Source organism: Xenopus laevis, chromosome 1L (genome assembly GCF_017654675.1).
Source record: "Xenopus laevis strain J_2021 chromosome 1L, Xenopus_laevis_v10.1, whole genome shotgun sequence".
NCBI classification, from domain to species: Eukaryota; Metazoa; Chordata; class Amphibia; order Anura; family Pipidae; genus Xenopus; species Xenopus laevis.
This window is the reverse complement of record NC_054371.1, coordinates 60,089,538-60,105,186: the sequence shown is the minus strand read 5'-3', so window position 1 is coordinate 60,105,186 and position 15,649 is coordinate 60,089,538. Positions and strand designations below refer to the sequence as shown.

At 37.7% G+C, this 15,649-nt stretch overlaps 1 protein-coding gene across 2 annotated transcripts in view; it reads right to left on the bottom strand.

Moving 5' to 3' along the window:
- The window catches only part of LOC108699406 (lipopolysaccharide-responsive and beige-like anchor protein), a 392,949-nt gene that overhangs the window by 97,779 nt on the left and 279,521 nt on the right, over positions 1–15,649 (bottom strand). For both annotated transcript variants that reach the window (XM_041589518.1, XM_018231478.2), the window contains exons 42-43: positions 14,103–14,218; positions 12,878–12,990 (exon numbers count right to left, since the gene is read on the bottom strand). In XM_041589518.1, the coding sequence (XP_041445452.1) occupies positions 12,878–12,990; positions 14,103–14,218 (229 nt within the window). The remainder of the gene's footprint in view (positions 1–12,877; positions 12,991–14,102; positions 14,219–15,649) is intronic.

Sequence of the window (15,649 nt, the reverse complement as noted above, 5' to 3'; positions counted from 1 at the left end):
AATACTTAATTATGTGGTTAATTTTGAAAAAACTGGGATAATTTCAGAGAAAGTAGTAACTTTCTCTACAAATTAAGGACATGTTGCTCTGTGTTTTTATTTTTGCGCAATATAATTCTTTTGTCTCAGTTAAGATAAAACCTACAGAAAGAGCCCTGAAGAGTTGGAGAAAGTTTGTATTAAACAATACAAAAACGATAAAATCCACGTTACATGACAACACAGGACCCAGTGCAGTCTGCATTGACTGAGCATGTGCACAGTCTTGGTTTTGCAAAGATGTTTAACAAAGTTACAAGATGGTGACCTCCTGTGGCCAACTTTAAAAGCATAAATCATTTGTTTTATTAAGCTTGTGGTGTAGTGAGTTCATGTTTATGTTTAGTATACAAAATATAGCATTTCTAGCCTTATTTTATTTTAGACTTTACTTTAAGGGGCATAACTAGAATTCTCATGCCAGCTTATAAGGGAAAAAAACAAAGTACAATCCAGTTTTTCATCCTAAGGACCATGAAGTTGAACAACTCATTATAAGATACTACAAGTCCCTATATGTAGTCATGACCTCTAGTGTTTAGCAGTTTCTAGGATCTGCTGCAGATGCCATACAGAAAAGAAAATGTCACGGTATAGATATCTATGGTAGCTATATGGTATGTACGGTAATTAAGGACATCCCATTCCAGGTTTCACACCACAAACAGCTATTACAGGGTGCTACATACAAAAGTCATGGTTGTAGCAGATAGCTACATACAGAACATGCAGCCTTTGCCAGAAACCAAAAACTGAAATAAAGCAGAAGCAAGTTGGCATACACATGGCATAGCATGAGCTGAGTTCTATAGAATACTTCTTTGCCATTTTTGCATGAGGGGGCTGAAACCAAGCACCTAAAAATGATGAATGCCCTCACAGTGGATCTGGAATATAAAGAAGGTGTGTTGAATGTCCATTAAACGATAATAGGAAAAACTAAGAGGATAAACCCAGCCAATCCATTTTAGGCACACATATAGTAACTGCTACAGGGCTGATTTAAAGACATCAGTGGATGAAGGACAAAGATCTCACTGGTGGGCCCCCTGCAGGCACAACAAGAAATTTGTGCACTAAACCCTAAAATGGATTAAGCTAATGTTATCCTCTCGGCTCTCCATTATTATAGTTTGAACAGGCATGTAATAAACCTGTTCAGGATTCAGGGTGCAGTCATTATTCTTTTACTGCATTTTAGGTGCCTGGTTTAGACACATTATGCATAAATGACAGCATATTTATGCCCTAGGCCTAGACCACTTCCAGGTAAATAAAATGAAAAGTTTGTTATTTCAGAAAAAAGATTATGGCAATTAAAAGTCTGAAAGTGGGCCCCCTATCCTAGTGTTTGCCTACGATTAAGTGCTGGGTAAGTATGAAACGTGTCGGGCTCCATGTGGGGTTATTGTTGTATTTTATTTATTTTAATATGATCTAATAAACCAATTTTTAAAAAATAAAAAAATAACATGGGTATAGAGATATTTTTTGAGTCCCCTGTCCTAAACAAACATTTTTTTTTAATGCATAAAGTCCTAGCCTGTGGTCAAGAAGTTAAGATGTGACAACAGAAGAGAATGGAACATTATAATATAACAATATAACATAATATTACAAACAAAGACATCTCCATCATTAGAGTTAAGAAGTGTTTTAGTTCAATAATGCTTCAGTTATTACTTATTCCTGCTCCCATCTTTATGGTAGATTATACGCAAACTTGTACACTGTGAAATGAAGAATACACTTTAGGACATTATTAAATCCATTCTACAATATCCAAGGGACAACTTGCCTTTTTACAGGTCCCTAAAGTGAAAGGATTTACTTTATCAAAAAATTCACAGGAAAGTTCAGTGGATAATTCAGGTATGTTCGTACAGGTATAGGATCCCTTATCCGGAAACCCGATAACCAGAAAGCTCCGAATTACAGAATGGCTGTCTCCCATAGACTCCATTTTATCCAAATAATCAAAATTTTTAGAAATAATTTCCTTTTTCTCTGTAATAATAAAACAGTACCTTGTACTTGATCCCAACTAAGATATACTTAATCCTTATTGGAAGCAAAACCAGCCTATTGGGTTTATTTAATGTTTAAATGAATTTCTAGTAGACTTAGGGCATGAAGACCCAAATTACGGAAAGATCCGTTATCCGGAAAACCCCAGGTCCCGAGCATTCTGGATAATGCTTTATTATGGAACAATATAACAAAAGTGCCTCTGTACCATAGTGGGTTAAACTGAACACAGTAAACGATTATTTTGTTCCATTTTAACCAATCACTTTATCTGCTTTTATGCCCTTTTCTACAGAGCATATAGCTCCCCAATCAATGCTTATGGAATTACCTTTCTTGGATATACCGCTAAAACCAATTAGGAAAGATTCTGCTGCCTTTTGTTAAAACAGCAACATACTGAGATCGATGCTCTATTGATTTCAGGTGTAATTGTTCCAGGTCTGTTTTGGATGCCGGCAGGAAGATTATTGTACACTCATTTGCAATTGAATAACAAAAATACACATTTTTTATATCCAGACTCCAAATAAAAGAATGAAAAAGAAAAAAAAAGAAAGTATAGCTGGGCTCTGACAATGATACACTATCAGCTTACCCAGCAAAGATACAGAGGGAATACACACTTTGAATTATACATTACATGAATGTGCTGATTTATTGTGGTAATAACATCCACCTCATTAAAAGATTCTGCTCTGCTGCAGTTGGAGGGCTACATATTGTTTACTGCTATAAATTAATGGCAGAGCACAGAAAATTGTGGAAACCCTCGAACAATAGATCTGCAGTGACAGAGTTGTAGATCATAGCTTCCTCATAATAAAACGGAGACAATGTATTGGGCTAATACATTTTACTGTGTTGGCCTATATTTTTCTGACAAGTGCAATAAAAGATGAGGCTATTCGACTGTTTTTAATACACCATAAAAGCAGTTTACTAAGCTTGTGCATCAGAGATGAAATCACGCTCGCCTGTAAATATTATAGACCACTTAATTAAACTTTTTGCTTAATTAGAAAAACCAAATGAAGGCACGCAGGTTTTGTGAAACACACTAATTGATATTTACAAATTAAAGACTTACAATTAACGGTTTATTCCTATGCGGAATGTACCTCTGATGTTTGGGTCAAAGGACATAATTCAAGCGATAGCTTGGTACACTCCAAAAAAGAAAAACGTATTGAAAAGGTAAAGGGTAAGATAAACTAGTTAAACTTTATCAAATATCAATATATTTGCCTGTTCCAAAGGGACGTCACTTAAACTATGTCAGACCCCATTTACATGGCTGAGCATTATTGAAAACAAAGATTATGATTAAAAAAATGTTCCAACTAATCCAATCACATTAGATCAATCCAAAACAAATTGTAACAAATCAACCCAATGTTGATCAATCTGCTACAAAAGTGTTACTTAACAAAAAAAAACCTGTACAATATTGACATTTGTTGAATTAATTTCTATAGGACAGTTTTTTTTTTTGTAATAGGAATACAAATGAGGGAGGCTTGGACAAGAGTAAATATCATTGTTTGAATGTGTGTGGGTGTGTGTGTGTGTACGTGTGGGTGTGTGTACGTGTGTGTGTACCTATGTGTGTGTGTTTTGATCTGCCCAGTCTCACCAGATACCACTTCCAGCCCTATTGTGATCAGATCAGTTGTGTGATTCCTTATACAAAAAGTAAGTGGCACTATAAGAGCTAATTTCAAGGATATAATTGGTAAGAAGGCATCTGCAAGGGGGCTTTTCTCATGGGAATTCAGAGAATGTTATTCAAATCTTACACAATCTGTCACAACATATCCAATAATTCTGCATTTAAACGGCATGTTATATCAGCATGCTTGCAAAAAGTCTTAACAGAAGCATCACAAAATGGGGCCAAAGTCTACTGGCAGTCAGGGAATTTCTTACATAGAGGGCATGAGTGTTTACACAAGAGCTGCCTATAACAGAACGTCAGAATATTCGGGGCTAAAAATCGGGATTAAGGGAAAAAGGTGCACCTTGCTCCAATGTCAGTTGCGTGTTGTGCCCTAAGACATGCACTCCTAGCATGTAGACAGTGCTGCATAGAATGATGGGCATCCCCTGGAACATCCCTAGTTTGTGTGTCATTTAGGGAATGCAAGCTGATGCAATGTGAAATGTCAGTAGATGCTCCCTTGCACCCATATGAGCTTTGTTTTATACCTTGTGCAAGATTTTTTTTCCCAGTGTAAGGTGCAGTGTGATGCTTGAATCTGCTAAACATACAGGCACAAGTGCTCTGTCTGTGCATAGAGCTTAAAGGAGAACTAAACCCTAAAAGTGAATATGGCTACAAATGCCATATTTTAAATACTCAACATATTGCAACAGCCTAAGGCTTCAGATGCTCAATGATACAGGACTTCAAACTTGGCACAAGCAGTCACCATCTTGGAAAGTGTCTGCGACACTCACATGCTCAGTGGGCTCTGAGCAACTGTTTAGGGGTCATCACAAATTATTAAGCAGAAAATGAGGTTGGCCTATAATATAAACTGATGCTACAGGGCTGATTATTAAATTATGATACTAATTGCACTGGCTTCTGTGCTGCCATGTTGTAATTATCTGCATTCATTACTAATCAGCCTTATATTGTGACATTTATATTCTATGTGTACTGTATATTGTGAGTGGGTCCCTAAGCTCAGTAACTGAGTATGTGCACCGAATCAGCAGAAAAGAAGATGGGGAGCTACTGGGGCTTCTTTGGAGACACAGATCTTTACTGCTAAAGGACTGTGGTTGCCTTGGGCTGGTACAGAAGCCGAAAACATAATGTACAACATTTGTAGCTACTTTTTTAGTTAGGCTTTAGTTCTCCTTTAAGTGGTTGTATCCAAACCATTGGTACTATAAAAAAGGTGTGCCAAAGTTAACTCTGTAAAGGGAGCCAAGAGGTCAGAGAGCATTATAATTTTGGAGACAAAAGAGGCAGAATAGAAAAGTAAACTGGTGAAAAATAAATAAAGACCAAAACTGATGAATCATCTGAAAATCAGGCTTTTAAAAAATGAAAGTAAAATTCATATGGCATGGGGCCAATGAAGGTGCACTAATGGGATAGATCACAAAGATAAATGCTGTACCTGCTGGTGCAGGGGAAAAGTAAGTTTTTGGCGAAGACTATTGAAATGGTTATCAATAAAAAAACAAGGTAAGTTTTTCAAACTCTAATTTGCATCTAGAAATAAAGATTATGTTTCCCCATTAAAAACAATGTAACTGATTTAAATTCACTGTTTTTACTCTTCCCAGTCAAAGACAACTTTGTCCTTTTTTTTTTTTTTTTTATAAAAAAAACAAAAAAAAAACAACACATTTTGTAGATCTTCCCATTGCTGCACCAGTAATTCATTTGTGCTGTGTCTCTTCTGGTTATTTTTGAGAAGAACTGAATAAATGGTCTCTAGTGGGCTCATTTAAGAGCAATTCTCCTTGTTTAGGGTGCACAGGACACATTTTCAAACAGTAGCAGTTACTTTATCTCACTGACAAGAAAAAGCTACTGACAGTGCTTCATTTTTCATTAAATCCACGGCACTTGGGCTTTTTGATATTTGTCATGGTTGATAGAACACCCATATTTTCAGAAAAAATAACCCAAACTTAACTCCTGCCTGCAACTGACAATTCATATATATATTCCTTTGTAATGCACTGTGCCCCACATTTCAAGGTTTAAATCTACCAAATTGTACCACCATTGCTATAAAATGTCTTGCATATAAAATTGAAAGTGAGTGCCTGAATCCATTCACTTTAAAGGTATGGGATCTATTATCTGGAAACCTGAAAGCCAGAAAGCTCCGAATTTTGGAAGGCTCCCATAGACCCCATTTAATTTAAATAATCCAAATATTTAAAAATAATTTCCTGAAATAAACCAGTACTCCTTGTACTCGATGTAAACTAAGATATAGTTAATCCTTATTGTAAGGAAAACCAGCCTATTGGGTTTATTCTAATGGTTACATGATTTTCTAGTAGACTTGAAGATCCAATTTACAGAAAGATCCGTTATCTGGAAAACCCCAGGTCCAGAGCATTCATTCTGATTAACAGATCCCATACCTGCATTGAAATCATGCTGAGTATTTGAAATACTGGATTGGTCATTTCCACTTAAACAACTGCATTGGAGTTGTTGCATAACATATCTATGTTGCATGTGTAAAAGTGAGTTAATATAAGTGGTCGCCAAACGAGCAGATCTTTTCCGGATATGGGCGATATCAAGCTGATCAGGGAATGTAGGCAATGTCAGCAATGCAGGCCAACAAGCTAATGTTTTGCTTGCCCCCACTGGCAACTTACATTGTTGCATTCGCAGGTCACGCAGGGCTGGACTGAGAGTCAAAACAGGCAGGGGCGCTTCTATAATGAGGCCGTCTGAGAAACTCGCCTCAGGTGGCAAAATGTGGGTCAATTCAAGGGGCGGCATTTGGACAGCTAAGGTAAGAAAAAAAAACTTGCTTTTCAAATGTAAAGAAGCGCTGCGCATAATGTGCCTGCGCCTACACCTTCAGTCAGTTCCCTCCTGCTTGCTGCTGCTGCCAGGCTACCGCCCCTGACTTGTCCTGGCTGTGATGAGCAGAGTGCGGTGCCAGTCAGTGCGTCAACGTGACGTGTGTAGCATGCTGCGCTGTGCTCCGCAGCTCCCTGCTTACGTGACGCCGGTGACTTCACTGGCTCCACGCATATCTCTAGGGCTGGGTCTGCGACTCTGCGTGTGTAGGCTTTTGAAGACTGGAGTTTGGAGTTTGCAGTGCCTGGACCTGGTGGTGCCGTGGTGGCTGGCTGCTGCATCTGTCTAGGGCAGAAGGCACTGTCTGTGTGAGGCAGAGTTTATTCACAAGAAGAACCAGGTACTGTACTGTACTTACAGAACGAATATTTGGAATAAATAATATAATAGTTGTACTGCCTGTCTGTCTGTTATTTGAATTCTCCACTACCATTCCACTGTGTGTGTCATCATAAAGCCAGTATTTATAATAAGTCACTTGCCCAGGTGCCCTCAATGCATTACTGTATATACAAATTACCAAAATAAAATTGTTATAATTAATTAATAAATACTAGTGGCTTAAGTTAAAAAAAAAATAAAAAATAAAAAAAGTTGCATGTTCCCTGGTTAATGCATAAAGATGAAATTCAAAGTTTTTTTGGAAATTAAGGGGGGAATTTACCAAAGGGAAAATTCACCAGTGTGACGTCATTTTGGCACTTTGCCAACGGGTGCTGGCGTAAATTCGCTAGCGAAGGAGACATACTCTAGTGATATTTTGCACCCTAACGGAGGAGGGACGTAACTACGTTAATTCACTAACTTGCGGATTTTACTGAACGTTACCGCTTGCACCAGACAACTCAGACCAGGCAAAGTGCAATAGAGTAGATAGGAGGATCTTCAAATATAGTTGACGCTGGCGTCTTTTACATTTTTTTGGGTTACTCTCCTTCCCCCCTACATTTCCTAACATATGGCACCTAAACTATACAGTGGGCTCATGTGTAGGGCAATATAACAACTCTATTTTATTTAATGAATGTTTCCCAGGCTTGTGAAGTGTAATGTAGATTATGCTGCATATATGTCAATTGTACTTGAACTTGGAGCCGTATGCAAGTTAGGCATCACTGACTTAACATTTAGTATGATGTAGAGAGTGATATTCTGAGACAATTTGCAATTGTTTTTCATGTTTTCTTATTTATTTGTTTTTGAGTTATTTAGCTTCAGTTTGTTCAGTCAGATTGTTGAGCTTACAAATTATTAATTTTATTTGAATCTTTACTGGTAAGTGTTCTCTATTTTTATTGTTAGTAATGACTATGGGAGTTTTATTTCCTGTATATTTCTTGTGTGATAACTGCCTAATAGAAGAATAATTATTTAAATGTTTTTTAATGTCTATAAGTTAAAAAAAGATAGTTACGAAGTATCTATCTACAAAGCATCCAAACACTTTATTAATTTTAGGGACAGCATGGTAACACATTAAGGGTAATTTACCTATCCTGTATAAGAAAGGCATGGTGTGTGGGGGAGTGACATGGGGGCGTGGCACGGGGGGCGCATTGCCATGCTTTCGCCTCAGGCAGCAGAAAGACCAGAATCACCCCTGAAAACAGGCCCTGGCATTTCAGGTACACAGAGGCCCAATCAGCCCCCACCAGCCCACTAAATACTGACTTTCTATGGCACCTTATAGCAGCCCCTCTGGCATTTGCCAGAACCCACAGATTGCCAGTCCGGGCCTGCGCAGGTGATTAGTTGTCTGCGAAAAACTCCTTGGGGCATGTTTGTCAAAGACTGAAGTTAGAGATCACCCAGTCTGCTAGAGTGAAATTCCGCCACTCTCCATTCATTTCTATGGGACTTTTAAAAGAGTAAAGTGAAAGTTCACTAGTTGATAAATATCCATAGAAATTCAAATTTCCATAGAAATGAATGGAGAGTGGCAGAATTTCACTCTAGAGGTCAGAGTGATCTCTAACTTCACTCTTTTGATAAATATACCCCTTGTCTGCCAGTAACCGAAAGGCAAAAGTTTTAAAATCAGGAGCACTCCTCCAACTTCTCTCCACGCTGTGCTAAAATGTACTAAACAGCCCCCGGAAGGCCTCATTAAATCATAGGCGCAAGGAAGAGATGGAGCACCAGCAGGATGTATTCCAATAAAACCAATCTTGTATTTATATCATTAAGATACAGGAGCATAAGTCATCAACCCTTACCACATGCTTGACGCGTTTCGTGGCTACCAGCCACTTTCTCAAAGGCCATATGATTTAAGCTCCTGTATCTTAATGATATGAATAAAAGATTGGTTTTATTGGAATAGATCCCGCTGGTGCTCTGTATCTTCCTTGCTTCTATAAGTAAACTAAAGGCACACTGGGAGCTATAATGCCCATAGACTAATTTTAAATGTGGCATTTCTGTGCAGGAGGGGACAATGCCAATATAGTCCACCACTGACCAGTGTGTGCATGTCAGCATTTTTTGGCTGAAATCAGTCAGTGAGCAAAGGGACAAGCAGATGCAATTCCTGCCAATGTGCACATAGACAGATCTGTAGCCAGCCATATCTGTGTTCTGTCAGCCCACCATGTTGGGTCTTAAGCTAAGGTCAGTGGCACATTAGCCTTTTTCTACCTATGTAGTAATACAGTTAGAAAAGCATCTGAATCACTCCATCCACTCAGGATTCTGATGTAAAATGTATACTTCAATGTTTATGCACCAAAATGTGTGGCACTGGTCTATGGCCAATGGTCCACATTTTGTCCTTTACTGCCATCCAGCAACGAGAAGGCAAAGGATCACTGCCACAGTCCAGCAAAACAAAGCAGGGTTAAATACCATTCATCTGAATGACTTATTCACATTTATTAGATTGCTACTTGGAAATAGCTACGGCTTATGTAACAATGAAACAGAACGGTAATGGAGCTTAGCTGAGGCAATGGAAACAGATGCAATTAAGTTATGACCTACATAAGTATATGAACTCTAAACGTCTAATGTTTCAGAAAACACTGTTAAAGTTTGTGTATAACAGTAGCCCTTTAAAAATGTATTCTTACTTCAGTATAAAGGTGGCTATACAAAGGGAGATCTGCTAGTTTGTCGACAAACAAGCGGATCTTTCATCAATAAGCCCACATTGAGGTGGGCGATATCGGGCTGATCCGATCATGGGTCCTAGGGCCCAACAATTGGATCAGAATGGAGGCCATACAGGCGTTACCCTGCCCGATCTGCATCTGGCCGACTTTCGGTCAGATATCGATCGGGGACGCCCCTCGGATGGCCCCACACATGGGCCAATAAGATGCTCACTCGTTCTGTCGGCAGCTTTTATTGCCCCATGTATGGGGCCTTAAGGATATATCTTTTAACTACATAGAGAGTCTAGCTGATCTCTTCACTCAGCATGAGAGCTATAAGCCCTAGATTTTAACTAGGGATGCACCGAATCCAGGATTCGGTTAGGGATTCGGCCTTTTTCAGCAGGATTTGTATTTTGAATCCTTTTGCCCGGCCGAACCGAATCCTAATTTGCATATGTAAATTAGGGGTGGGGATGGAATTTACGTGTCTTTTCGCCACAAATCAAGGAAGTCAATTTTTTCCCCTTTTCCTCCCTAATTTGCATATGCAAATTAGGGTTCGGATTCGGTTCGGTACCAGGCCGAATGTTTCACAAAGGATTTGGGGGTTCGGCTGAATCCAAAATAGTGGATTCGGTGCATCCCCAATTTTAATATTTAATACAAAAGGTATTTATTTTTTTTGGAGACAATTTTGACAAAAAGCTTAATTTGATTAAACATCCATTAATCTAATAACTCTACAAGACACAAGAAAAATGTTTAAATCCATTCCACAAGATTGGTTCTCTGAAATTCTGAAACTGTGGTTGGAATTTAGCCATGAGTGCTCTGTTTACTAGTCTGTTGGCCATAGTCATATCAAAAGCTACAATAAGCCAAACACTAGGTGGCAAAAAAAGAAGCAATGCTCTGCTGGGCTAAAAGCAAATAATGAGATTTGTAAACAAAAAACATTTATAAAACAGATTGGCTAATGATCTTCTCCAGACCAAAATTAGATAGAGTAGCAAGAAAAACTCAGCATGGGAGCAGAACATCAATAGTATGCCCTTCTCAATGGGGAACTCAGACAACATGGGGAAATAAGAATTGCTATTTCTATCTACAGAAGAAATGTGTTCAAAGGCAGAAAGACTATATAAACACAAAGAGCTAAGACCAGTAAAACAACACACCAGTCAGACACATAACACAGACCAATGAACAGAGCAAGCTTACAAGAAATTAGATTACTTAGACTCACAGCTCCCATTGTTGCTATTCTGCTGTTGCATTCACTTAAAGGGAAAGTATATTTTAGAATATTTTAAGCTTAATTAACTTCATATAATGTGTACTCTACCCATTGACTATTTTATCTGTTCTATGGAAGAGCAGCCTTCTGCTTTTTCTTTGATAACTGAACAATATCAGGCTTCCATTTTTTTGTTAAAGTGATGCAAACTTGATGTAAGGGGAGTTCTCAACACTGATTTATACACTTATGTATAATATCTTTCGTGTTTTCATATATTTATTATGTGCTGGATTAACAGATAGATATAATACGATCCTTTTTTAAATGCAATTTGCCTATAGGTATAGAAAATAATAGCGTAAAGTCCTACAAATACTCTTCAGAAAGGCATAATTACACACAATGGAGACAATGAGGATGCAGAAACTTGTGTGTTTGGGGTGGTGATATTAGAAAAATATATAAAATATTGTACCCTTGCAGGTGAGGGTAAGCTGCTGTATATAACATCTCAAAAGAAGCAATGCCAAAAATGAGCTTATTACAGATCTTTAAAGGAGGCATATAGGATAAATGAAAAAACCCTAATTTTGTAGGGAATTATAAGTAATATATGGTGTTGCTTTTACACGGGGCTAAAAATCAAGATTAAAAATAGCCCCTTTATTGGAGCTTCCTATAGATGTTCGCTGGTCCTTGTCCCTATTGCAAGTGAAGGGTGGGCATGTCCTAACGTTCCCTGCCTTTACACAGTAGGAGGGGGACAGCCAATCACAGCCCTGTAGTCACACAAGCACAGACAGGCTTCAGTTCCCTATCAGGTCCTGCTAGCTGCTGATTGGTTCCTGTCCTACAGTACAGTGAGCTGAGAGCAGCCGGCTCCCCTGCACAGCCTGGGAATTCAGGGAGCAGGAAGTGGAAGGGAGGGGAGGGATTATTGGGGTTTTTGCAGAAATATTAAATAAATCAGCCTGAAACACTACTTTTTTAAGCACAATTCTTCTATATCTAAATGAGTATAACACACTGGTACATTCTTATTTTTAATGTCTCCTTTAATGCACTTTCCTCTAAATAAATTTCCATACAGAAGCAAAAGCAAATGGAAACATTGTTTGCAAATAGTGGAAAGCAAAGGGAATAATGATCCCATATTACAGTATTTTAAGGTTGAAAAGGAACACGTGTACTTATTAACAGGCCTTCTGCTATAAAAGTGAATTACGGCCTTAAGAGGAAAATATGTTTGTAATGGACAATAAAAACGAGATGGCACTTTCAAACAGAGAATCTCCCAGATGCATTGTTTAATTTTCTCATTTAGTAACTTTTCTTAAGCTTATAATGCAACCACCATAGACAATAACCATCAGAGTGATTTGATAAGACCAGCAGACTGCAGCCCGTGTAACTAGATTTTTATAATACAATAGCTTCTGAATTTGATTAAAAATAAAATACTTTAAAAGCTAACTGTTATATGGGGGCTGTGAGAAAACAACAAGGGGGGGGGGCTTATTTTAAGACATCCATCTAGGACCATTAGGTGGACAGTTATATTTCAGTAATGCGATGAGGCAATCTTTTTTGACCCTTTAGGCTACGGCCACAACAGGCTGAATCTCAGCTTGCATTTATCTGCAGTTTATATTCAGTCTCTATGCTCTGATGAACCTACCCCTTTGCCTGCACCCACAGCCACTGCACTGGCCCTAGTGCAAGTAAGAGTGGATTTCTGTGATAAAATGCATTTTGCAATGAAATCAAACGTGTTTACCTGTACCCAAGCCAACGCAGTGGCTCTGGGTGCAGGCACAGATGTAGACTGATCAGAAGATAGGTGTAGCCGTGGACTTGAGAAAGTGACCTTTCATTTGAACCAGTAAAAATAAAATCACATACCTTAGACAAATCCCTGAAGTTGCTAGGAAGAGTAAGGTCCAGCTGTTCCGATTCATAATTGGTTATAACCCAGGGGAACACTGGATACTGGTTTAAGTCGCTGTAAGTTCGGCCTGTTAAACAACCAAATAGTATTTAGGAATGTAACACAATAGGGAAGACAAAATTCAATGACAGTACTGTCAAACCATGATTTTATTTATCTTAGTTTTAGTGTTTCTTCGAACATAACCTTTTCTTTGCGTCTTACAATCATATATCCATTCGGTTTTTAAGTTGGCTTTCACTTTACAACATACGAAGCCAAAGTCTGCTGAGCAATATAAAATCAATTTTCTACTCTACAAACCATTGCCAGGGCATTTTTTTTTTTAAATTTGCTGTTTTTACAAATATTCTCCCTTAAAAAATTTGAGAACATGAACATTATTCTATTTTGTAAGTCTATACTCATAATGTTGTCAACAAAGACATATAAAACAATAAAAATCTTGATGCACTGAAAACACATCAGTAACTAAGGCTATATTTATAATTTATACTATTCCACAACAGCACAGGACCTGTGAGTTTACCCACAAGAAACCAATAAGCGAGAAAGGGTGTTTATAATATCCAACTAAAAGCAAGGCTCTTCCCCTTTGCTGATGCACTAGCATCACATATATACTAGTGAGATCACCGTAGTAGGCACTAGGTAGGTAGGTAATATTTTAAATGGCAAGGACTCTTTCCCATGCACTTAATTTAGACAACACAAATTTGATCTTATGCTGGAAAACTGTGGGGGTTCAAGCAAAATATGTGGAAGCCACTATAAACTTTGCAGAGAAGATACATTTTTAGTCAAACAGATGTAAAAATGAGGTACCAGGGAGCTTATTATAACTTATATACCAGTGAAAACACAATCATAATGAATTCTCACATAGTCATTGCCCAAAAATACAGCTCTGGTGTGAACCAAGTGACAAACTGACATCCATTCATTCACAATAATAATAATAATAATAATATTGGGGAAAATGTGGTGGGACTAACACCTAAAAATTAATGTTTGTGACAAAGAAAGAAGTGACATCAACATGCTAATCAAATCTCCCATACCTGCATTAAGAATCCATTCTTCAAGAATTCCAAGACCATAGTGTTAGCTATATCTACAGTTCTGCCATTTCCCCAATATCCTTAATATTAAATTCACAGATAAACGATCCAAGCTTACCAGCGATTGTGTTCAGAAACATCAGATATTCAAAATTGGAGATTTCTCTGTGCTGCCAACGTTGCGTCATATTTGATGCTTTAAATATCTGTTTCGGAGTGGCCAAAGAGATGCGCCTGCCAAAATACGTACAACATCCTGTAACCAATAACTAGTAGTAGTTCATACCCCCCTACTGGCACAAAGGTGGTCATGGAATCTATAGGAGACATGCACATTCCTTCTTCCAATGTTGTCTGCTCGATAGCTACAAAGGATGCTTAAGAAAGTCAATGCAATCTGATACTCCAAATCATCAGATTGGAATTGGATATTGTTTGGCCAGTTTCATTCTTTATACCCTCAAGACATGCTATTAATTACAATTCAATCTTACTTAATTTTTTCAAAAAAGATCTTAAAATATGGCAGCGTCCTACCAGGACAATATGCAGTATGCCATAGCAGCTAAAGACAGGGGAAAAAAAATCAGAATTAAAGCTCATTTAAGTAGTTTTTACCAATTTATTTCATTCTGAAAGTGCTATGGACTATATGCAATAGGCACTATGACATCTTCACTGCTAGGAGTCTGCAAAGTGAATGGATTTAATAAGAGCTTGCTGATTGTGGCTGAGGGGAACATAAACCTCGCAATGAAACCCATCAACACATATCCTTGCTTTGGGAAGCTCAGCTATATGAAAAGACATTTTCATTTTATCATAAATCAAGAATGTGAATGTTTTTAATGGCTACTGCCACTTTGCTTCATGCAATTTTGATAATATGCATAAAACATAAAATAATATTTGCTTGCCCTACCCATGTGTTCATGTTATTAATAAATCCTCTCCTAGAAAGCATTTTGTTTTCATTCTCTTGTATTAACATGTGAATGTACATACCCCTAACTGTACATAGAAAGGACAAACTGTGGAACCGAAAGATGGTTGGAAGTAGATTTTGGGGCAGATCAGCTACAGCTATAGGATGGAAATAATTAGTTGGATCATGTAAGTAGCCTAATTTTACTTTCCAAATGTTGTGAGATCTAAAAAAAAGTGTGTATATATATATATATATATATATATATATATATATATACATGCACAAATAAGATCCGCACTCACAGGACTTATGAAAATTATAAAAAATTTATTGCAAGAGTCTAACGTTTCGACCTCATCCGAGGTCTTTTTCAAAGTAACAAATATTAACACACAAATGCTTTAAATACCCAGATTGGCGGGAGAAGCAGGCTCTTAGCCAATCAGAGATGACGTGTCCACCCCATCAATAAAGCACGACAAATATACATATCCCAGACAACATAATAATTATAAAATCATTACACAAAAGTAAATTAAAGTATAATAGAACCCACCCTAACTAAAAAATAAAAACAATTAAAACCAAATATTCAGTAACCTTCAATATCACTTCCCAATTTGTTGCCATAATGGTTACAATGTTGTTACTTGTTACAAGAAATATAGAAATTTGAAAAGGGTGGAGGGGCTGTTCAGGGGTTCCCTCTACAATTGTAGTTTGACAACACAATGGTT